The sequence below is a fragment of the Amblyomma americanum genome, chromosome 2 (assembly GCF_052857255.1).
Source record: "Amblyomma americanum isolate KBUSLIRL-KWMA chromosome 2, ASM5285725v1, whole genome shotgun sequence".
In the NCBI taxonomy this organism is placed as follows: Eukaryota; Metazoa; Arthropoda; class Arachnida; order Ixodida; family Ixodidae; genus Amblyomma; species Amblyomma americanum.
The window spans coordinates 221,166,562-221,192,436 of record NC_135498.1 but is presented as its reverse complement, the minus strand read 5'-3'; the positions used below and the strand labels follow the sequence as shown (position 1 = coordinate 221,192,436).

General features: G+C 48.3%; 1 protein-coding gene across 2 annotated transcripts in view; it reads right to left on the bottom strand.

The window, feature by feature from the left end:
* Positions 1-25,875, bottom strand: part of vib (phosphatidylinositol transfer protein vib) — a 52,723-nt gene that overhangs the window by 10,640 nt on the left and 16,208 nt on the right. Inside the window, exons 5-6 of one of the 2 annotated variants that reach the window (XM_077655757.1) lie at positions 12,130-12,168; positions 9,165-9,338 (exon numbers count right to left, since the gene is read on the bottom strand). In XM_077655757.1, the coding sequence (XP_077511883.1) occupies positions 9,165-9,338; positions 12,130-12,168 (213 nt within the window). The remainder of the gene's footprint in view (positions 1-9,164; positions 9,339-12,129; positions 12,169-25,875) is intronic. The other variant, XM_077655758.1, reaches the window with a different exon arrangement.

Sequence of the window (25,875 nt, the reverse complement as noted above, 5' to 3'; positions counted from 1 at the left end):
GCTGTCCACGGTAGTTGCCCAGCCGCAGACGTTTTCTTGAGGGAGCGACTCTCGATGTAGTTTTATGATCTTGTCCCGATCTTTGAGCATCGTTGCCATTGTTGACGGTGTGATGTCAAGCTCCCTGCACAAAGTCCACTTGCTTTTTTCCAGCATTCAGCTGCGACAAAATGTCCACTTTTTCTTTAAGCGAAAACTGGCGTCGCTTCTTTTTAACGCGGGGCCAGGAGAACTTATTGTCAGAAAAGCTAATGCACAACACAATCACAGCGCCGATAACTTTGCAGATCCTACCGTTCGCTGTCGACGTGGTGACACTGCGCTGAATAGGCTTACGACTACGGTGCAGTATGCGACCACACGCTGGATGGATGATAATGGCCTTACCCTTTGTATCGGGCGGCAGCTTGCGCCGTCTAGCCTAAATTCATTCAACGCGACGCTCGCGTTGATGCCGATGCCGCTGGGGCTGTATCCGTTGCAACGGGTTCCCCAGCGCATAGCTGCTGCTTCGGATGATGATAGGCGTCAGCTTGAGGGATTTGGTACGAAACTTCGACGGAACTTCGCAATAACGAAGCGTCTTGCGACGATTGTGAGATTAAATTACATACGTTATTCTGAAATATTCGGTAATATGAAAATCGTAGTACTGAAAGTTTTTTACATTTAAGATATAGGCATTTAGGCGGGGACTTAAAAAAATTCGTAAATCTGAAAATTTCGTTAATCTGATGTTCGTAGTAACGAGATTTTACTGTAGGACTTTTCTGTCGCCTACAAAAGTGATTGCCGCCACACTGATGTGGACTGTCGTAGGCTTTCAGTAACCATCCTATGCTCACATCGGCTGTCGTGTAAGTGGTGAAAACAGCAGCAATAGCTTTCGCTCTGACATACCACTGTCCATGCAACACAGCTGTGATGCGGGGAAGCCATCCAGTTGGCACTTGACCTGCTTGTGATGCTGTGAAAAGAAGCCAACCTAACTGCCGTTTCATTTTTTGCGGCCTCCGGAATTGCCACAAGCACCCCTAAAACCAAGAAAAAGGTCTCACTGGTTCTCTAGTAAGGGTCGCCTGAGCCCCTTCAATGAATGAAATGTGACGCTACTGCATGCGTTTCTGACGCAAGTTTATATTACAAATTTCGGTTATACTGAACTACCGTACATACTAACGTAATGAACCTACCCCCCACTTTTGTCGGTGAAAAGTGTTCTTTTTTTACAGTTAGCTTTTCGTACAGAATTTCTCAATTTTGCCGCCATCCACAGCGCAGACCTTGGCAGCGTGCCAACATGCTGCCCCAATAACACCATGTCGTGTTTATCGTTTGACAAGAGCTCCTGTGGAAGGCAGGGAGAGGAAGGGGGGTGCTCTGCAAAACTGGCACAGCGGCTGTGGCTCGCTCGGCGTGCAGCTGCGCGTCCGGCAGTGCAACTACATGCTTAGAAAGCATGCGAGCGCTGGAGCATGGGAGAGTACGTAGCAGTTTAAACTGGAACCCTATGTAAACATACTTTACACTGAAACACCATGAAGGAAGCAGTACCTTCAGACCCCAGACAATTTGGCGAGCTCGAGATCGGGAGCGAAAATGCCTCACCCTTCACCGTCCTGCGTGTTTTTTTTTTTTAAACCTTTGATGTTGAAAACAAATTTCAATACATTTGATGTATTGAATTATGCCTTGATCTGTTAGCATGGTAATCAACAGGAAAGTGCTTCGCCTCCTTGAATTACTTCGGCTTCTGCTCCTTCCCAATCAATAAGAACGACAAACACTTTGTTACCGTCATGCTGGTGGCAAGTAGCCGGGCAACACATTCCTTGCTGCGTTTTCCTGCTGTGCAAGGGTCACCTTTGAATGTGACCGTTTTGTACGGGAGTGCTCTAAAAAAATTGGCAGTGGCTTAGCTCGGCTATGCCAGGATATACGTAGCGAAAGCTAAGGCATAGCTTGGTTAACCTTGGTTAAGCTTGATTGCAAGTCTAGGTTAGTCTGATTGTCTGGCTATTGTTGTCACGTGGTTCGTCACGCGGTTGGTCACGTGGCTGGTCACATGGTGCGGTGCGACCACCGTGGGAATGCAAGCACGGCGAAACTGCGAGTTCGTGGCCAATGTATCTTTTGCTACAAAACAGCACTGTTTCATCGGCGCTTAATGTATTCCTAGCATCACACACAGCCAGTTGCTGGATGGATGAATGGAAGTTAGAAAAGTCCCTTTTGAAATGGGGTGGTGGCAGTTGCCACCACGCTCGGCTTTTTTTCTTTATACATGTTTAACTGCACCGTAAATTTGACTTGAAATTCACCATTTTCTTTCAATACATTTTCAGTCCTACGCTTCTAACCTTATGTGCCCTCTCTGCTTTTCAGCCACCAATCTTTCAATCGGTTTTTGCTAATTTCCAGCGCAGATTTATTTACATGACCATTGTTATCTCTAAACCCTAGGGCCTCAGGAAGAGTGACTGTGCCTGCATCGACATCCGGATGGATACCGAAGCCTGATGGTTCGCCACTCCTCGATCACTTCATTCAGGGAGGCTCTTTCGCTTAGCACATTTTTAAAAGGACTATATCAAGTGAATCTATTGATGTTAAGTAACGCAGGCGTGAGATAGGCATTCCATCAGTGGTCACCCCAGCACAAGAATTTTTTAGCTAGCCTAGCTTCAATAACTCAAGATATCGGCAATTAAAAATGACACTCCTCCTCTCCCCTCTAAACTCGTACAAGCCGGGCACAAGAAAAAAATAAAGAAGCTCTGCGACTGCGCCCCACCCATGAATAAATCATCCGCTGACATTCGGTTCGCAACTTCTGGTTGTCGCATGTGTTATCCCCCGCAAGGGTCTTTGCCTTGCTGGCTTTCACATGTACACATCAGCTCCTTTCCTTCTCGTTTATTGTTGTCGGCAATAAAGGACCCGGCTGGGTCGCGCCTGCCTAAGGGGTCCACGCAGCAACTTGAGCAGAAGATTTTCACGGCTGCAGAGGCTCCAGCGAATGGTAGCTTGTGTTGACCTGCCCACATCATTAAAGTCGTGACATCTATCCTTGGATGAGTACTTCCAAAATCAGTCACACCAATCTACCCGCGAATTTTAAAAAACACTGTCTTTAAGAATTCATATTAAATTGCCATTCCGAGAACTCATATGTAGTGTGAATGCTATGCAGCATCTGTTCTAAACATTGAAAACAAGCAACTTTAGACTTATTGCATAGTCCTTTTAAAAGTCAGAATCTAAAACAAGCGAGTCAAGGTTTAAAATCTTCAATGGTCATTTTCGCAAAAAACCTTTCAGCCTGAGCTCAAACTAGAGGCCCACACACAGGGAGATGGGCCTCACGTGCATGTTGAGTTCCACCAGAGTACGGGTTCTTCGAGTTCTGTGTGGGCCGCTGTCTATAGTCTTTTTCTTCTGGCATTGAAGGCCTCACTGTCAAGCGCCTCCAAGATCCTTTTCCATTTTTGAAGTACGTGGCCAAGACTGTTCTTATCACTTCGTATTTGTCACGGCATAAAGCGCCGTTCTTATTCACATTCAATATTTCCACTTTCGTGGCTAGATCTTTTGCCTGGTACCGTATTTACACAATAGTAAGTCGACCTGTTTTTCAAAATTTGAAAACCCGAAGTGGGGGGGCCGACTTGCAATCAAAACAGCCAAAACATGGCAGCATAAATAAAGACAAACGAGATATCAGGCATGCTATGGCATGGTTGCATATTTGCTGCGCGGCTCCGTCGCATCACTCTTGGTGCTGGCCTTGAACAGAGCAGCTGCTATGTCAGTGCACAAAACTGGCATCCCCTCCCCACACGCAGCGGCCGATGGTGGCTGTCGATAAGCAGCAAACTGGCACCCCCCCCCCCCCCCTTCCACTCCCCACACCTGGTTGCAGATTGCAGTTGCACTGCGCTGGGGAGTGTCGGTAGCTGATGGAAAAGGTGACGCCGCTCACGCGTAGTTTCTCTTAGGCTCTGGCACATTTGACTACTGCCAGCCGTGTTTCACAAGTTTTTAGTGTAGTGCTTCGTCAGTCGTCATTTGTGCTCCGGGTCCGGCAAGTGACTGGAGCTCGTTCATGGCTACATTGAAGATGGCTGTCGTTCTTTACACCGAAGAAAAGAACAACTGCCTGCTGGGCCGCAAGCTCGACATTCACAACGGGCGATACAGGTGTGGCAACTGCAGCGAGGCAAAATTTTCCACGCGATGTCGTGAAGTGGCTGTTTGCGAAGTGCGGAATTTCGCTGCACGACGACATTAGAACGACGTTCTGTGAGACCGTAGCAGCGATCACGATGGCAGTGCTAGTGAGGACGATGGCGCAAGTGTGGACGAGTAGTCCAGTGACTAATACATTTTCGGTTTAGTATGTGCCCACAGGCACACCCGCACACGAAAGTCGGTAGAGGCTGGCAATAAGCAGCGGCCACAGGATAATGCTAGTACGTTCCAATATTAAAGGCCAAGCTTAAATGCCATCAAAGTTTGTTTTTTTTCTGCAATGTGACATGGGGGTCTTCTTAAGACATGATATATTACCAGCCAACAAAGTATTACTCTAAAACTGATGCAATTAATCCATAAAATAAAGCTTTACACTAGATTTAGATATATCGCCACACTATATCTTTCGAACCCCTACACATAAAACAATAAAAGTGAGAATTATGGGAAACAGAATGTTGATTATCAAGCAACAAAGTTATTTAACCATCACGAGTCCTACATTGATATTACGCTACCATTTAAGCCCTTCAAATTACAGTACAAAGCATTCCTAATGATCACTGATGATATCGTATGTATATAGCTGCACTCATATGGCCATGCAAATCACCACTCTTGCGAAAAAGTTTTTTTTTCCCACGTTTCTGCCAGCATGTTATCCAGCGGTTTCTTTTTCTCGCCAGTGTGTTGTCGCGGATCCTCTGATGTGCTTTCGAACGTTGCGTTAATCGACAGCCAGCATTTTGTGTTCATCTGTACTTTACATTTTATGTCTATCTGTACACCGTTTCATCACGAGAAATCCCTGCAAATGTATTGAAGTTTTGCCTGCTCCGAACTAAAGATGGGAGTCGCGGCCTTGTCAGGCTCCATGCCTTTTGCCTTGTCTTCCACTTTCAAGTGTAATAGAGAGAGACGGGCTAGTTGGTGGCTATTAGTCAAGTGCATCTTGAAACAGCGCAAAAAAAAAGAAAAGAGACGAGGAAGAAACCAACAGGACAGAGCGCAGAACTTCAAATGGTTTATTACAACAGTGCGTCACATTTATACAATCGTTGTAATCACGTGGTAACATGACAAACGATCATCACGTAACACTTGTGCGCAGGCATGTACGAGACATCATGCAATCTAGATATGAATACTCTTTATCGAACAGGTTAACCAAGGTTTTGCTGACACACGAGCCAGATTCCTTCTTGATACAAAAAGTATGGTGTGGCAGCCAGAAAAAGAATGTAGTAGGCCTCATACACTTCTCTGCTTAGTTTAGACCCGAACTTTTTGAGGATAGTGGTATCGCGGAACCGAGGCGTGCAACCACGGCAGTGGCGACAATAGTCGGCCACGTGTCCTCCCCCCGCCAATGCGCCTACTCCTGCGTGGTGCTCCTGATGTCTGACGTTTATACAACATCCAGTTTGTCCGATGTAGCTTTTGCCACAGGACAGGGGTAAACGGTAAACAACCCCCCTTTTGCACGGGACAAATCTTTCTGCGTGCTTGATACCGCATTCTTCCTTGTGTTTTCCCTGCAACTTGTTGCATAGGCCGGCCAGTTTTTGGGGTGCGGCGAAGACCACCGGCGCGTCGCCCTTCTGAGCCACTTTTTTCAAGTGATGCGAGATCTGGTGGTAGTATGGGATGGCAACGGGTCTCTTCGAGTTGCGCTTCTTCCCTACGGCGGTGCTCAGGTACGCCCCTGGCTTCACTGGCAAGGGCCTCTAGCACAGAGGTGATTAACTCCCCGGGGAAATTACAGGACTTGCTCTGGACAAATCCTGTAATCATGAAATGGCACACAGCGTGAGTTTCCAGCTAAAAAGGCTGACCACGGCCTGTTTCCCCGGGGAGTTAATCAGCTCTGTTCTAGAGGCCCTTGCCAGTGAAGCCAGGGGCGTACCTGAGCACCGCCGTAGGGAAGAAGCGCAACTCGAAGAGACCCGTTGCCATCCCATACTACCACCAGATCTCGCATCACTTGAAAAAAGTGGCTCAGAAGGGCGACGTGCCGGTGGTCTTCACCGCACCCCAAAAACTGGCCGGCCTATGCAACAAGGCGCAGGGAAAGCACGAAGAAGAATGCGGTATCAAGCACGCAGAAAGATTTGTCCCGTGCAAAAGGCGGGTTGTTTACCGTATACCCCTGTCCTGTGGCAAAAGCTACATCGGACAAACTGGATGTTGTATAAACGTCAGACATCAGGAGCACCACGCAGGAGTAGGCGCATTGGCGGGGGGAGGACACGTGGCCGACTATTGTCGCCACTGCCGTGGTTGCACGCCTCGGTTCCGCGATACCACTACCCTCAAAAAGTTCGGGTCTAAACTAAGCAGAGAAGTGTATGACGCCTACTGTAAAACCTCGGTTAACCTGTCCGATAAAGAGTATTCATATCTAGATTGCATTATGTCTCATACACGCCTGCGCACAATTGTTACGTGATGATCGTTTGTCATGTTACCACGTGATTACGATGATTGCATAAATGTGACGCACTGTTGTAATAAACCAGTTGAAGTTCCGCGCTCTGTCCTGTTGGTTTCTTCCTCGTCCTTTGTCTTTTTTTGCGCGGTTTCAGGATGCATTCCACTTTCAACTGAAAGGAAATAAAATGGTCTGAAAATCTGATAATCTGGGTCGACTTACATTTGACTCGACTTACAATCATGTAAATACAGCACTTCGGCCACTTCGCTGGTGTTACCAACGCAGCAGCACGCAACACAGTGGCAAGACACGCAGGCACATCATGTACAACACACTAAACACGCTGGTGAAGCGCGCAATAACCAAAGATAGGCACTCAGAGTTAAGTAACCGTGATCCTAGCAGCAAAAAGCACGCAACGATGTGAAGCGGCATCCTTTAGGCATAATCGTCATCATCATCAGCCTTACTACGGCCACTGCAGGGCAAAGGCCTCTCCCATGTCTCTCCAGTTAACCCTGTCCTTTGCCAGCTGCATCCACCCTTTGCCTGCAAACTTCTTAATCTCATCCGCCCACCTAACCTTCTGCCACCCCCTGCTACGCTTGCTTTCTCTTGGAATCCACTCCGTTACCCTTAAGGACCAGCAGTTATCTTGCCTTCGCATTACATGCCCTGCCCAAGCCCATTTCTTCCTCTTGATTTCGACTAGGATTTCATTAACCCGTGTTTGTTCCCTCACCCACTATGCCCGCTTCTGGTCTCTTGACGTTACACCTATCATTTTTCTTTCCATGGCTCGCTGCGTTGTCCTTAACTTCTGAACCTCTTTCGTTCCCCTCCACGTTTCTGCCCCGTAGGTGAGTACCGGTAAGATACAGCTGCTGTACACTTTTCTCTTGAGGGATATTGGTTACCTGCTATTCATGATCCGAGAGAACCTGCCATATGCGCTCCAACCCATTCTTATCCTTCTAGTTATTTCCCTCTCATGATCCGGATAAGCAGTAACTATCTGCCCTCAGTATTCCTTTACCACTTCTAGCACCTCGGTGCCAATTGTGAACTGCTGTTCCTTGCTAGACTGTTGAACATTAGTTTGGTTTTCTGCATGATAATTTTTAGACCCAGCGTTCTGCTTTGCCTGTCTACTCATTGATCATGATTTGCAGTTCACCTCCTGAGTGACTCAGCAAGGCAATGTCATCAGCGAATCGCAGATTATTTAGGTATTCTCCATTTACTCTTATTCCAAACTGTTCCTAATTTAGTCCTCGGAATACCTCCTGTAAACAGGCGGTGAACAGCATTGGCGAGACCGTGTCTCCATGCCTGACGCCCTTCCTTATCGGAATTTTATTGCTGACTTAATGGAGGACTATAGTAGTTGTACAGTTGCTATATATATCTTCCGGTATTTTCACATAAGGCTCATCTCCCCCCTGATTATGCAATGCCTGTATGACTGATGAGGTTTGCACTGAGTCGAATGCTTTCTCGTAATCGATGAAAGCTATATATAGAGGTTGGTTATATTCTGCACATTTCTCTATCACCTGATTGATAGTGTGAATATGATCTATTGTGGAATATCCTTTAAGGAAGTCAGCCTGATCATTTCGTTGATTAAAGTCTAAGGTTGCCCTGACTCTATTAGCGATTACCTTAGTAAATACCTTGTAGGCAACGGATAGTAAGCTATCGGTCTGTAATTTTTCAAGTCCTTGGCGTCTCCCGTCTTATGAATTAAGATAATGTTTGCATTCTTCCAAGCTTCTGGTACGGTCGAGGTCATAAGGCATTGCGTATACAGGGCTGCTAGTTTTTCTAGCACTATGTCCCCTCCATCCTTCAACAGTTCTGCTGTTACCTGATCCTCCCCAGCTGCTTTTCCCCTTTCCATTTCCATTGCTCCTAAGGCTGTCTTACTACAACTTTATTCATACTAAAACTTTATTCACAGCCCCTTTAAGATCCTCTTTAAGTACTATTATTATTACTTCTCTCTTTATTCACGAGTTTGGTATGGTTTTCTTTTGTAAATCACGATTTTTGACTAAAATCTTTCAAAGACTTTCAACGGATCTTAAAGACTGCAAGGTGTCTCTAGTGGCACCATCTGTTGCACACTACGTTGAACGACTGTTTGTATGAAACTTATCCAAAGTATTCCTGACAATCTCTCGCAGTTTCTACTCAACAGATCTTCCCACCCTGAATGTTGTGCACACAGCAGTGCAGTGAGCAATATGCCAACACCCTCAGAAAGATGAACGCAGCAAGATGCAGTAAATGTCCTACTCCCATGCCTGTGACAAGCTGTGCACTAGCAGTGCAGTGGTGGGAAGCCAACCTAACTGGCATTCAGCACCTTCGCAATGACGCCCCCCTTGTCCTCTCGTAAGGCCACTCCGAGCTGCAATCCAATGCAGCCATGCAGAACAATCCTCGGTCAGCCCCTTCCAAGCCAGCCCACCTTTTGAATGTAGGTCTCGATTCGGCTCTGCAGGCCAAACCACTTGAACTCGACCGTGACAAGCTTGTAGGCGCACATGACCGGGTTGGCCGTCTTCATCCAGTCACCCTTGAGCGGGCCCCGGCCAGTCTTCTGGGACACAAAGGTCGAGGGGTCCTCGTCCTGCTTGTAGTCCTGCACAACACGGGCCACAGCTGAAGAAGAGGCAGCACAGCAGTTTTGCAGAGGAAGGCCCAGCCCCATGCTGCCAATGCCTGGAAGCTGCATGCGCGTCAGGTCAGGAGAGGTGGTGGCCAGGCACAAGAAATCTCCCACTGACCATGCAAGACACGTCAAGCACACTGGCAGTGAAGACTGCCAGACCAACACTGCAGCCACTACTGCTGCTGCTGCACCTCGAGCAAGCAGCACTGAAGGGACAACCGTGAGGAACTGTGCAAATAGAACGCATATCAAGTACAAGCTTAGCACTGGCCACCAGGAAATCCTGCACCAAGGATGGTGGCCTGCCCTGGCACCTTGGTTGTCTCAAGAATTCAGCTTCCAAGTGCGTGGGAGAAACTAAAACCAGTTTCAGAAGAACAACATGCAGTGCAAGACTACCGATGGCCAACAAAATGCCATGCCCTTTTCACACAATTACCCGAGTCAGCAGGCAAACCTGGTTCTTCCCTCACCTGTTCCTTGCAAAATACAACCCCTTAACAGCAACCAAAGTCTGGTAGTGACTTAAGCAGTGGGTGCCAAAAGGTCACCCTTTCCAATTTGGACATCTTTATTGCTTCTGTGTCACATGACACTAGCACATCCAACTCAATAAATACTGATCCCACACTGCAAACATTTTGCCAACATGGCTGAGGAAGAGAGATTTCGGAGTGAACCTGTGGCAGACATACTCCTCAAGGAGGCCCTGCACAGAGCTGACACTGTGGAACGAAATAGCACACATAAACAGCCCATGGAAATTCCTTCCGGAACACTACGACCAGCAGAAAACAGCTCAGAGAAGCCTTCCTTGTCAAGACAGGGACGTAAGCAAGTGATGATATGTGATGATATCCCTGCACCACTCCAGTAAAAAGCTTGGCAGCATTTCTCCCATTCTCCCACCCGCCCACAACACCTGTGCTGGGTGGCCTTACTCCAGAGCATGCGTGCCCTCACAACGGCTGCAGTGCAAACCAGCAAAGACGAATGCATGTGCGTCAGGCATCTGCTGCCAACCCCCGCAGCAGCCGGCACAATGCAACAGAAAGACAAAAGAGAAGGAGGCTAAACGAAATGCCAGGCCGAGGCAGAGGCTGGCAATCAGCCCCCTCCTGTCCCTAGGCTTAGGAGCAGGTCCTCACACAGAGGCTAGTTAGGTTTCCTAGCAGCCCCAGGCTACAGACACAGCAAGGGCCCCACTGCGACCGAGAACAAATCTTTGCCACACACACAGCATGGGGTGTCACCACAAGCCAACCTGTTCACCTACTGCTGTTGATGGGGGCGTTTCTCCACTCAACACCAGGGTGGCTCGATCGGCAGCCGAGGCACCACGAGTTGGGTGAGAAGCTGCCAGAAGCAGACTACCATGCCACCTCCAGCTGGGGAAGCCTCTTGCGACACTGAAGACAGAAGGAGACCACTCCCATCCAAGACTGACGTTTGGTAAGCGGGAAACTTTTCAGGTAAACTGAATGCACTGACAGTCCAAACAGGCAGCAATCCAAACAGTATCTGCATGGAGGACAGTCCGCTCTCTGATGTTACATTTTAACTTAAATGGTGCGTTTTACCCTTTAGGTTAGACTCATTTAGGAATCCATGAAGTCAGTGTTTTCTGCAATCTTTCTTCACATACTGGCCACACAGTTTATGAACACTGTTTTTAAACTCAAGATTATTGACGCGGTATTATGTTACCCCTTTCAGGTCAGCCCCCTCAACTGTGTATGGATGTTCAGTGTCAATCATTAGAATTCTAGGGCCTGTGGCTGTGCAGGCAAGCACACAGCCAGGATCAGCAGATACAACAAGAGCAGCCCCTCTTTGGACACCGCCACCCTCACAACAGCCCCGGTGGGTGACAGCAGAGCACCACCGAGTATTCTGCCACCACTTGTGGCATTGTGTGAACACATGAGCGGAAGCCCCCTTGATACAAACTGCACAAAGCATGGCATGCAAGGGTCACCCTCCAAACCGCGCTTTCTTCTCTGCGTGGCTTCTGGTCAATACAAACTGCGCTATTTTCGAGACAATTACACTCTCTAACTAATACGGGTTCTCCGAAATGAACTGGAACAAGGGATCGGGTTTCTGCTTCGCCAAATTCTCTCCTACTTTACCCACAACCACTTGGGCATGAATCCATGCGGCCCTGGGTCCAAACAAGCCAAGCTCACTTTGTCCCTGTAAAATTAACCACCATCACGGGCTGCATGGGCCAATGACATTCTACCCCTGACGCTGCCAGAAATAGTGATTGCAAGATGAGTTCGAGGAGGAACTGCAGGGCCTAAAAGATGCAACATCAGGATTCCCTTAACCTGCAGCTGGTTGGTATTTTGTGTCAGTGCACAGTCGGATACCTTGGGCCAGCACCACGTGCAGGTTTGTGCATTAATCCAATCTTCTTTGTTCAAGTTAACAATGCCCAAACGTGCTACAGTGTGCCAAGTCCAATTCGATTGAAAGGAAAAGGGCTGCGTACTGTTGTAGCCTGCTGGTGCTTCTGACCGGTTAGTACCAAAAAAGGTTTTGCATTGCACACTACCGCATTCAGCCAATCGCTCAGCCAGCAGAAGCACATGCACAAGGGAGAGCCCACCGAATGCGGCACAGGCAAGCCACCTTCCCCAGCACTCGAATATGCCCCCCCGTGGAAAGGAGGAGGCAGCATGCATCTTGGCCAGTGGAAGCATGCGCGCATGCACACACAAGAAGAAGAAGAGAGAGGGCCAATGGGTGTCACTACCTCTCCTGCGCCGCAACCTGCATGCCGCCTGCGTCCATCCTGGAATGCGCACACATTCAAGCCTTAGGAGGGAAACAAAATAAAAAGGAGCAATACAGCGTGCACAGTGCCTCACTCCGCACACAGCTGCTAGCCACTGCGTGCAGAGACTACTACGCAAGCACAGGGGCCTGCCCCCCTGGAAGAAGCACAACCTTGCTGCTTCCAGGGAGAGATGAGGCAACCCTCTTCTACACATGGCCAACGGCAAAGAAGCGAGGCCCCAATCCCAACTCTTCCGCAATCAGCTTCTCTGTTAGCACATCTGATCAGGAACACAAACTTGCTCCATGAGTGCGGATCACACCGAGAAGACATAAAATGCAAATGCCATGTGCTGTAGTGCACTCGTCAGAACAAAAGCAGACTAGGCAAAGTGAATAAAACAAAACTGTCAAAAACATGCTCAGAGTCAAACATCACAGTACACTCTGTGAAGCAAAAAGAGCACACTGTTAAACAGTGCAGAGCTGCTGGAGTACAAAAGTAGATTCAGCTACAAGTAAGGCACCTTTCGTTGCATGTAAACATCTGTTACATGTTTCAAAGTGAACACTGTAGATAGGACCTCGCTGATATGTTCCCACTGCATATGCTCAAAATCGCGGCCAGAAGAAAATAACCCACACAATTACACTACTTTTTTTCAAGTTAACAGAATCCTGGATAACACAATTTGCCAGTTACTATGTTAAAAATTTAAGCAAATTCTGGTTGTAAAATATGTTTAGTGACCAACCGCACATGTGAAAACGTACCAGTGGGCCGAAACAGGGGCACACAGCATAAAGAGCTGGTATGCAGCGGCAGCAGCTTCTCTGCAGCACATAGGTGCCAAGGGGTGAAGCATAAAAACTGTGCTTACGTACGAGCATGCGCTTTCAGCTGGGAATCCAACATAAAGAATGCATGACGATGGGAATGTAACATTTGATAACTGAACCAATGCTAAGGTGGCAGACTGGGCATGTTGGTGATCCATAATGGAAATATACAGCGCAAATACAGACAAGGATACAAGAAAGGACAAGCGCTCACAAGCGCTCGTGTGTTCCGTGTCATTCTTTCTTGTGTCCTTGTCTGTATTTGCGCTGTACATTTCCATTATGAACCAATGCGCTAACATCCAAGTGGGTTGGGTCTGGGGAACGCAGCATGAAAACCAAGAGTGCTATGACCATTTACAGCCGCAAAGGCTTCCCCGCAGGGCACGAGGGGGCAAAGCAGGTACGTGTGCTAGTGCCATGGACTGAACTGTGCAAGCACTAGAGAAGGACTTATTCAGACTCCAAGCCACGAAATGCTGATCGACATTCTGGTACGAAAGCACTACTTGACGCAGTCCCAACCAAGAATCTTGTGTGAAGCCTTTCAGTTACTCGGGCAAGCTCAGAAGAACATACAAAGAATTTCAGTGTATCTAGAGGGAAGGAAAGCCTAGGCTGGAAACCACTACAGCAACATCCTTAATAGCTTGACTACGCCTACTGCAGGACAAAGGCCTCTCCCATCTCTCTCCAATTAACCCTGTACTGTGCCAGCTGCGGCCACCCAATGCCTGCAAACATCATAATCTCATCCGCCCACCTAACTTTCTGCCGCACCCTACTACGCTTGCCTTCGCTTGGAATCCACTCCGTTACCCCTAATGACCAACGGTTATCTTGCCTGCGCGTTACACACCCTGCCCAAGCCCATTTCTTCCTCTTGATTTCGACTAGGATGTCATTAACCCGCGTTTGTTCCCTCACCCACTTTGCCCGCTTCCAGTCTCTTAATGTTACACGTATCATTTTTTCTTTCCATAGCTAGCTGCGTCGTCCTTAACTTAAGCTGAACTTTTTACGTTAGCCTCCACATTTTTGCACCGTGGGTGAGTACCGGTAAGATACAGCTGTTGTACACTTTCAGGGTGTCTACCAAGTTGACGTTTCCAAATTCCCCCGAGTTTTCCAGGTTTTCCTTGAGTGCATTTATAAAACTCCCTGAGTGGCACAGTACTTTGTTTTATGCGAAAACAAGCTGACGCAAAGCCGCCTGGTGGTATCACTCTCCAGTAAGCATGTTAAAAGATGAAAAAAAAAAAAAACGATTTAATCCTATTTTAATAGTAAGGAGTATTGTTTATTTCATTTTAAAAAAAGGGGTGAGATTAGCAAAATGCATAATAAATCGAATATCGAATGGCCAGGTCTAGACATACCCTTCCTCCCCACATAGCCCCGAGGTAACGGAAGCATTCTTTAAAACAGGACGGAAGTAGACATGGGGAAGAGGCAAAAGACTGTGGAGATCACTGGAGGGAGTAACGAGGGGCGAGAATCGGACGGGCCTGAAACCGACAACGTGGAGAATTGGATTGTGTTGAGGCTGGGAAGGTGTTTGTGCTACTGCCATACACGAGCCAGAAGGTGAGCACAGTTGTGCCTCGTTGCAAGCCCCGTTATGAACTTGAGTTTTGGTCAATTTTTCTAGAACCAAACTTTTTCAATGTATTTCCACCTCATTAATATGGAAACTCTTTGTCCGGACAGTGGAAAAGGGGAAAATGCACAGTGCCTGTTAGGGCCCATGCATTTTGTCTCGTAAATATGGATGGTAATAAAATCTCTACTGCCCCAAATGGGTGTTTCAGTTCCTCAATTTTGAGTGCAGGACCCCAGAGGGATGCAGTGAAAAAGCCTTTTCTCTTGTGGCTTCATGCTTCACAGTTGCCCAACTGACACGCTTCAAAATTTTCCATATTGCATGCATGACTGATGAAAACTGGCACCAATCAGTGATCTGGCACCAATCAGTGACATTTGCATAACTGAGGAAGGTGTGCTAGCTCTTCTGCTTAACTTGGACACAAAGAAGTCACCAGGGATTGACGAAATACCTAATGCCTTTCTGGTACGGTACGCTGAATGGTCCGCCAAATATTTAACTTTAATATTTAGGAAATCACTAAACTGCTCTGAATTGCCAAGTGATTGGAAACACGCAAAAATCACCCAGATTCCCAAAGACCAACACAAATCAGCACCTTCTTCCTACCGGCCAATTTCTCTTTTGTGCACTTCAGTAAAATTGCTTGAACACATCATCTGTAAACACTTGACTAACTTTCTTGAGGAGAACCACGTTCTTGATAATCGCCAGCACGGGTTCCGTCGCGGTCTCTCCACAGTAACGCAGCTTATTGCAACAGTCCACGATTTAGCGGCAGCACTAGATAGGCATAATCAAGTTGATATTGTTTTTCTTGATTTCGAGAAAGCATTCGATCGTGTGTCTCATCAAAAATTACTGCAGAAGTTAAAACCTATACTGAAACACGAGTGCCTACTCTCATGGATCGAAGCCTATCTTTCGCATAGACGTCAAAGTGTGGTTGTTGATGGTGTCCTCTCTGATGCTGTCCCAGTAGTATCCGGTATTCCGCAGGGCTCAGTCTTGGGTCCCCTTTTCTTTCTAGTATTTATTAATGACATAGTTCACAACGTACATGTTAAAATACGGCTTTTCGCAGACGATTGCATACTTTATCAAGAAATTTCTAGCCCTGAAGATCAACTCCTTTTAAGCGATTCACTGTCTGCAGTAGAAAAATGGTGCTCCACATGGCAAATGACTTTGAATTCCAACAAGACAGTAGCGATGACTGTGACACGTAAAAAGAATCCTTTTAGTTTTACATACCGCTTAGCCAATGAGCCCCTCTTAGTTGTCAACGCTTTTAAATACTTAGGAATTCAGATAGCCTCAGACCTTCGATGGAACGAGCACATATCGTATATAGAAAAAAAAGCTCTAAGACAACTGCACTACTTGAGAAGAACGCTGGCACAATCCACACAAGAAATAAAGCTTTTAGCTTACAAAACATTTGTTCGGCCAATGTTGGAATATGCTGCGGCAGTGTGGGATCCCTGGACCGAAAGTAACAAACTTAAAATAGAAAATGTCCAACGCAAAGCTGCTAGATTTATCTTTAATTGTTACAGTTGGAATATTTCCCCAACAGCCCTACTGCAAACCGCAGGACTTGAACACCTGGCCATGCGTCGTCATCGAGAAAAATTAAAGTTATTCTACTTGTATTATCACAATAAACTAACAATAGAGGAAGGAATTTTAGTTGAGCACACATCTCGACACCCTACACGCTCTTACCATACTAAGAAAGTTGCAGCGTTTTCATGCAAAACTAATGTATTTAAGTGTTCGTTCTTTCCCCATACTATCATTAAGTGGAATGGTTTACCTGCTGATGTTGTCAATTGCGAATCGGTGGATTTATTTTTACAAGCTCTGAAGGATGTATAGAGCTCTTATGTATCCTTGTTTTGGGCCAAGTCCGATGCCTTCGTTTGCTGCCAGGATCGATGTCATTATATGTTCTATGTCTTTGTAATCGATTTTATGTTGTATGTACTGGTTTTTGCTCTGTTCGCTATCTGCTTCTTTTGCAATGTACTTGTTATTTTTATCAATATGTTTGTACCCCACTCCTGCCTAAGGCCTGTAACACAGGCCGGCAGTATTTGCTAAATAAATAAATAAATAAACAAACTCCCTCTTCAACTTGTGCCACACAGAAAACCACATCCAGCGGCTGTCAACCTACTGAGTGCTGATATGTAGCAGTGGTTCGTGAGATGTAAACAGTCACAGTAGTGGTTAGGTCGTTTAGCCATGCGACGCGCATCAAGTGCATGTCAGACCGCCAGGCTGCATCACACTATTCCAAGCATAATGGTGACCAGGATAATGGGCTAGCCACCACTATGCACAGAAGCAGACCTTAATCATGGCACTTTTTTTTCTTTGAGATTAGTTACTACGGATGACTCACTTTATGGAAAGTTTTGCTCAAGAACCAAAATGTCCATATTAACGAGGCACGAGTGTAGACCATGTGCTCAGTAAGAGGAGGATAGGCATACAGTGGAGGGGGCTGCAAAGGAGGAGTTGGCAGCTTTCTTTACACACTCCTTATTTTTCTGTGCGAATTAGGGGCAGGTAAACGTGAACATACAGTGCTCATTTGTCTGACAGTGCAGGCACCAGGGCGATGTGGACAGCGGGGGGTTGGGGGAAGTGCACTCGAGGCACTTAGCGGGGGGGGGCACTAGAGCAGCATTGATAGACCTCAAGACATGCAGGAGCGCATGGTTTGTGAGGGCGGCAGTGAAACGCGGTGCAATGAAAAGAGTGCGGAGGATGACAGTACTGGCGAACATAATGAGTATGGTGTCGGTAGGCCCAACCATGCGTGCAGCAATTCTGTCTGTAGTGTAGGGGCCGGGTATGATGCCCTGAATGGCTGAAGAGGGGAGGGCTGACAGGATAGGGGCAGACATTGACAACCTTACCACCGAAGCTGCTGCGGATGTCGGCCAACCCTTTCGGCCCTGGCGGCATACACCACTCACAACTCAGTAACGGATGAAAATAATAGGATAGTACCTCCAGGATGCCTGTTGCTATTGGCATCGCTGTTCAAGCACTTCCAGTGAGCTATGTGGTCTAAGGAAGAAGCAGCAGCAGCAGCATGATAGGCAAATTTGCAGGCCACTAGCCATACTCTCTTTCCCACTCGGATTTTTTAACGTTTTGTGAAACACCCATCAAGCTTATATTTGCGTCGCAAATATTATTGTATGAGTACGGGCTGTGCTGAAACACATTTTTTACATGTGCCATTTTGACACCACCAGGGCACAGCGGTTGTGAGCGGTGGCCATTGAGTGAAGATAGGTAATCTTTTTAGAGGAACTTCTGCTAGTCTTTTTGCTGATGCACCTATATTGATGAATTCGTTGAACTGGTGACATGAATATTCCTTGTGGCAAATAGACGAATTAATACAACACGCTTTTTGATAAACTGGAGATTTTCACCACCGTAGAAAGTGAATGTTGGGATCGAGCCTGGAAATGACAATGCAGATGTCGCCGAACAGCAACCGAAGCGAAGGAACAGTGAGAATAAATGGACGCCTGACTTTGCGCTTTTATTCCTTTTTTTTCTACTGCTCTCCCCCTTCTGTGAGCATCAACAGTGAGCTGCGAGAAACGACCAGGGCATGCACACTGCAACTCGCGCACCGCCACTCGTGCAACACGTGTGGCGTACCCTTCATGCTGGAAGCATGCAATGCACAGTGTTTGTCTACGCATATTCGGTATGCTCATAAGCAGCTTCCGCTTTTTCTCTGGCCAAGAGATACCTGCACTGCATAATCCTATTGTTGACAGGGAATTTCTTGCTGCCTGAATAGCGTTTGATCAATATTGCAGATATGAGAGATTATCGTCCTGTTTATGAATTCTTTTATAGTAGACAGCTGGTTTCACAATTGGTGCAAGCCAGACGTACTATGCCTCGCGAAAGCCGAGAACTAAGATGCGCTGGGTTCTGCGCCGAGCGTTACTGAAGCGCTTCATGAAGCTCGATAAAGAGGGCATTACAGATTTGGGGAAAGCCTTCATCTCGTCTACAGCCGCCTTCCGGAAGGGTGTACAAATTTTGAACATGTGTATTGTTGACATGACACACTGTCGGCTGGAACACACGTATGTCAGCGACAAGAACGAGGAGAAATGATACAAAACGCAAGGCAAACAGGAGACAGTGGCACCTTTTGTGGCAACTGCAAAATCAATCTATCCCTTATTAAGTAAAAAAAAACTTTCTGTAGAGTACTCCTCACTGCAGAATAACAAATTTTTTCCTTGAATTTTTTGTTTCGAATTGCGATAATCAAAGCAGTTCTTTTCACATCCATTGAGCAATTGAATATTGATTTTTGGGGAAAGGAAATCGCACATTATCTGTCTCGCATCTCCCCAGACACTGCTGTAGGATAAAGGAGGGACTGAAAGAAGGAAGTAGGAAAGAGGTGCTGGAGGATGGCGCCTGTTCGACCACCTGGGATCTGATGTCCAATTTTGACACCATAACTGCAAATCAATTAATACTTGCACCACGAGCTTAAATTTTTACTGCATGATTATGGGGCTTTAGACATTATAAAAGCAAAGAGCAAAAAAATCTGCGACAAAAACAAAAACCCAGGGCTGAAATTGCTAATGTGGGTGATGTGCAAAAGAAGGTTGACAGTGACATCCGAGTGGGTCCCGAGAAAGACCATGCTCTGGGCTGACTTGTCTGGAGTGTGACAGGGGTGTTCTGAAAGACTGGCAGCGTTGATCTTAAGCAGGCCATAGGGCCAGGTGGTGGAGGCGAGTGTGCCACACTGAGATCATCTCCAGGCGGGAGCACACAGCCTCGCGGGAAGCACCAGCCATTTCTCAGCCATCAGCCGGGGTATTAACGAAATCCATAGGAGAGTACAGGTCGGATCTGAGCGGCAGAACCAGCGGGCAGGCCAAAGAGTTTTCCATGTCCAAACAGACAGAAGCAGATTCTGTAGTAAGCGGCAGCATTGGTAGTTCAGGCACGAGCGTCTGCGTGAGCAGCGGGCACATCCGATGGATGTGCCTGAATGGATGGTTGTGTCACTAATCTACCAAGGCAATCTGAACTCCAGACGCTTCAATCCCACCACAACTTACACCGTTTAAAACTCCTGCGTGGTATTATTAATAATTTAACAAACATTAATTTTGACTCTACCACGGAATAGAATAGACGCTTCAATCCCACCACAACTTACACCGTTTAAAACTCCTGCGTGGTATTATTAATAATTTAACAAACATTAATTTTGACTCTACCACGGAATATAATACTTCTCGCCAACACGCGGCATACAACTCGACCATAGTAGTGCCACGATGCCGAACTAAAGCTTACCAGTTTCCTGTCTTTCCATAACCAATATCAGAGTGGAACGGGCTTTCGCGTGGCGTGGTCAGCTTGACAAACCAAGATTCTTTCTTATCTGCTGTCGTGTCTCTGTTATACACGCAGTGTATTTGTTCATGCTCTTATTTTTTGCATCTTTGTATTCATGAGAAATGCAGAGTATTTGTTCTTGCTTCTGTGCTCGCTTTTTATTTTGTGTGTGCTTGCTTTGTTGCATCGCGCTGTACGACGATGTATGCTTTATGCTTGTTCCACTCCTGCCTTGGCTACCAAATGGCGGCTGGCAGTACTGAATAGAAAAAAGCAATACAGACCCCGGCAGCAGAGGTGGTGTTGATAAGCTTTTGATGACTGGGCCTTGATATGAGCAGATTCCTTGGAACGACTCACAAAAGTGATAGAATACGTGCCCCGGCAGCAAGGGCTGAAAAAGTGGACCTCGTGGGAAGATGTCACCTGCATTGTGCTGTATATATTCCCGCAATGAACCCACATTTTTTCTAAAATGTTGACATCAATTTGGGGGGGCAATCATTACGCGGGAAAAAAGTTGATTTTTTTGGGCTATTTTCTATGGCTTCGAAGACAAGGAACCATGCAAAAGCTGGCAAACTTCTGTAGAATTAGTAAGGAACCTTTGCCAGGACAGGTTAAAAGTGAACATAGGGGAGATTCAGCGGGCCCATAGGATAGGCAAACACACCCTTGAGCGTAAATGACCAATAATAGCAAACTGTGCTTCATACAAGGATATCGAACTGATCCTAAGCAACGGCAATAAACTAAAAGGCTCTGATTATGTTATCTCACGGGACTACACTCGGCGTGTCAGAGAAATTCGTCAGAAGCTCTCAGCTGTTGGTAAGCCCAGAAAGCTTCACGATAAGGACAAGGTGTCCCTGGCATATGACAAACTAATTATAAATGGAGAGGCCTTTGGGTGGGATGAGGATACCCAGTCTGTAAATAAGCTAAATAAGGAATGACCAGTTTTAATCAATAGGAAGTCCCAAAATTCTGAATGCTCTGTTCTCTTATTAAACTGCCAAAGCATTAAAAACAAAACCGATCAGTTTTATGGTTTGGCATAGATGGTCAACCCAGACATCGTTTTTGCTACGGAATCATGGCTAAACGACTCAGTAAGAGACGGTGAAGTGTTTCCTTCGGGTTATCAGATCTTTAGAAAAGACAAACGCTAGAGGCGGCGGAGTATTTATCTTAGTTAAGGAAATCTTGCAGTGTACTGCAATTGATGTGAAAAACAGCGATCACGAATCAGTTTGGTACAGGCTCCTCACTCCTGATCATGGTGCGAGGAGCCTTTTGGATCACATTTTTGCCTATAATTAATTACTCTACAGACATCAAATTTGGCTTCTAGGTTCATTTTTTCCTCCTCTATCTGAAACAACCATTCTTTTTCTGCTGTCTTTTTAGTTCCCGAGTTAAACATGTGACACCCTCTGCGAACGGACAACGGACAACAGTATGAGCCATTAAAGGCTTTTGCCTTAAAATTATAACGCGGGCACGAGTGGTTGAGTGGAGCACGTAACGAAGCGCGTATCGGAGCGCTTCCATAATATGGGTGCCACACTGCTCTCACATACAGAGCGCATGGCAGAGGTAGATACGACGATGATCATAGTGGTCAACGCGCTTCCGGCCGTGGCATCTGGGGCAGTATGGGCGAGGATGGCACGAGCGTCTGCACAGCCTTGCCAAACCTGCCAGGCCAGCCCGCGGCTCTATCTCATCCAAAATGGCGAACTGGCACCGAAAGTGATGCACTCCTTGTGCTCAAGTCAGAGTGCCGCGTATATCACATTTATGGATGCCCAAAGCTTGGTAAAAGGACTGGAAGGTCAGTGCCGCTGGCACACCCACCGGGTGTGAAGCCCGTCGCACGCTTCACACCTGACAACCTCGCTTCTAACTCGAACAATGCACGTATGTGCAAAAGGACACGCACTCGCGCTTATGGCAGGAAAAGAGAAGCGGGGTTGGCCTGATTTCGCTTCATTGGTTGGCGATTGGAGGAGACTTTCCTCGTTCTCGTCGACATGAAGAAAGACAGGAGAGTAAGGGAAATGTGAGGGAGGGAGGGGGCCGACGGCATTCCCCGTTGCGAGGCTGCCAGTGACTGCCACGTAGTTGCAGCGATGACAGCGACGGAACATGACTTGGTATCTGCGGTGTGCTTGGGGCACTTACAAGAGGATGATGATGACAGAAAAACCAAAATTCAAGACGAGTGCATCGCTTCCGTCACTCACGAGTTGGTCGGAGCGATGGACGTGCTGGGGCGGCTCGCAACGTTTTATTTATTATTTATTTATGTACAGAATACTGCAGGCCCTTCTGGGCCCTCGCAGGAGGGGCAATACAATGCAACATGAATATAAAAAAAGCACTGAAAAAAATTCGGAACACAAAGCCAATAATTTTGATGGCGTCAATCTTCTATTTCTTCAATGGAGTCTATGTCACGTAGTGCTATTGAAGGTAAAGCATTCCATTCAGTTACGGTGCGAGGGAAGACGGAGTATTTAAATAGGTTAGTTATGGCGGTGAATGGAGTTAGTGAATCAGAGCGGCGATCCGCTCGTCAAAATTCAATCGGCCCATTGATCTAACCGAACTCTCGGAGGAGCCGGAACCGCTTCCGCTGCAGGTGGCGGAACATGTTCCGGCTCTCCAAGGCAGTCTCTTCAAATCGGCATGGCTGCGTCCCCTCCCAACCAACCCCCTAGAGGGCGCTGCCCCCCGCAAAGACAGCAAGCTCTTTCCCTTGTACAGTGGAACTGTCGGGGTTTCAAAGACAGGACCAAACGCGCCAACTTAAGGGCGTACATTGACAACCTTGAACACCCCGCTGCAGTCCTTGCGTTGCAAGAAACCGGGGATGCGGTCAAGCTCTCGGGCTATAGTACTTTCCAACGAGACCCGTTCACCTGTCTCCTAGTCCATAACGCCTACACAGCGCAGGAGGTTAATCTCGACCTAAATCTGGAATATTCGTACGTGATGGTCTCCACCCTCCCTCTACGGCGAACAGATAGTCAGTCCCACACACATCCTTGATATCTACTGCCCCCCAAAACTCAAAAATATCAGTTTTTCTAACATCTTTAGCGCAGTGCTAAGGATCGCGGGTCGCGACCCCCTCATAATAGTGGGCAATTTTAACGCCCCGTGTCCAATGTGGGGCTATCGCAAGGAAGAGCCGCGTGGTCGTAAGTTGGCGGAACTTATATCTATGCTGGGCATCACTCTTCTAACCGACCCTGCTCACCCGACACGTGTAGGGAATTCCGTCACTCGGGACACCTGCCCCGACCTTACCCTCACGAAACACATCCGACACGCAGAGTGGATCAACACTGAGGACACCCTTGGTAGCGACCACTGCATACTGAACACTAATTTACACTCGACCCTTACATCGCCCCCTTGCATCAGCCAAACTTCCCGACTGGAATGCTTTCCGCCAGGCCCTCCCAGTAACTTCTCTCTTGGACCAAGAGTACTCAACTTGGGCACACGGACTCATGCAAACACTCCGTTCACACGAAAAGCATATCCAGCTTACGGAGCGTGCATCGGACGTGGATAACCACCTGATACACCTCTGGGAAGCTCGCCGCAGCCTCGCTAAACGATGGCGGCGGCAAAAGCACAATCGTAAGCACCGCGCTCGCATCTCTGACCTCACCCAGCAAGCTGCCGAGTATGCTGCCCAGCTCGCTGACAATAACTGGGTAGATAGATGCAACAGCGCAGCAAGACAGATGTCAAGCCGCAACACTTGGCGGCTCTTTAGGAGTCTCATAGACCCCACACAAACACGCTCGGAAACCCAGAAACACCTCACTCGCGCAATACACAATTTCCAAGGAAACACAGAGCAGCTAGCGAATGACTTACGCTCAAAATACCTCAGTCAGGATCAAGATCCGCATGGGCAGGACTATTCGTATGCAGGCAATGATAATCCGGAACTGGATCAGCTTTTCCAACTTCACGACCTTCACGCGGCTCTTGCCAAAATGCGCAGGGGGACGGCGCCCAGGAGGGATAAGGACACAGTCAAACTGTTGGCAAACCTCCCCGATCGGGCATACGAAACCCTACTTGAATATATCAACGCCATTTGGACCGGGGACACTTCGTTGCCACCTGATTGGAAGACATCATTGGTAACCTTTATCCCAAAGGCGGGGAAACCGGTAAACACAGACAACCTCCGGCCCATCTCCCTCACCTCATGAGTAGGGAAACTTATGGAAACGATGGTCCGTGACCGCCTCTCGGAATATCTCGAGAACAAGAACACCTTCGCCGACACCATGTTCGGCTTCCGACCTCATAGATCCGCACAAGACGTACATTTACAGCTTCATCGCGAGGTTCTCGAACCCATAGAACACCCACACAATGACAAGATAGTCCTAGCACTCGATCTGAAGGGTGTGTTTGACAACGTTAAACACAGCGTCATATTAAAACATCTTAGCGAGACCAACTGCGGTCCTCGTACATTCAACTACACCAAACATTTCTTAACAGACCGCTTGGCCTATATACTGATAAGGGAATAAAAGAAGAGGCGGAGAGCGAGCGCGAGCGGCGAGCGCACGGCTCTAGCACGAGGGGGATAGAACGAGAAAGCTTGGCCGCCGGTCGTGCTTCGCCGGCTCTCCTCCGTACTGCTGCTACATTTCTCTGGGCGGGCCCGTGGCCACCCCGTGGCATCCCACACCGTAACATTTGGTGGCAGCGGTGGGATCATGCCGCTCACCCGCTCCCGGAATCAAGCACCCGACGTGCCAGACGACAGGAGTCCACCACCAGCCGATAGCGCCGACAACGCGGCGGCCGGCGCCGCTAGACCTAAGCGCTCGGAGGGGCTCGGCTCTTCGCAGCAGCCGGACGCCGGTGTTGAGCGCCTCCTGGATACAGTCACCCAACGGATGGAAGCATGGAAGGCCCGTCTGACTGCCCAGGCTGGGGAGATGGAAGCTCTCCGGCGCGAACTCCGTCGCCTGGTGCCAGCCGAGCCGAGCACAGGTCAGGTGCCTTTGGGCGTCCCCGCCGCCGCTGTTTACGGCTCTGCCGTCGCTGGGCCAGCGGTCGTGGCCGCCAATGGCGTGCTCGGCGCGGGTGCGTCCTCGCCGCAGTGTTCGTTGGACGTTGTGGAATTGCCCACATTTGACGGCACCATCTCGTGGGATGCTTACCGCATCTAGCTGGACGGTATTGCGGCGGCGAGAGGCTGGGACGAGCAAATGAAGGCATGGATGCTCGTTGCAAAACTGAGGGGCCGCGCCACCGAGCTGCTGCAGAACGTGCCGCCCGACCAGCTGGGCTCTTACACTGTTCTGGCGGGCCTCCTCGCCGACCACTATGGTGCCTCAGGTCAACCCCGTGTGCAGTACCACCGCCTGCGAGCCCGCCGTCAAGAGCCCGGGGAGACGTACCAGGACCTCGCCGCCGCCATTGAGCGCCTGGCTCTGCAGTCGCTGCCGGGAGCGCCTCAGAACGCCGTGGCCCTGGTCGGCACCGAGGCGTTTGTCGACGCCATCCGACTCCCCGAGGTGCAGCGCTTGGTCCGCTCTGGCCGTCCTGATTCCGTCCGCGCCGCCATGGCGCTCGCCATCGAGGCGGAATTGACTTTGCTGGCCACGCGGGGGTCGCCACCGTCTGCCGAGCGCAGCGTCCGGGTACAGGCTCCTCGGTCCGCAGCCCCAACTGCGGCCTCTATCCGACGCCTGCGTAACGACGTCCGCATGACCTGCTTCCGCTGCGGCCTGCGGGGACACTACGCGAGGGACTGTGCCGGCCCTCCAACGTCGGGAAACGATTTGGCGGAACTCCGGGGGCACC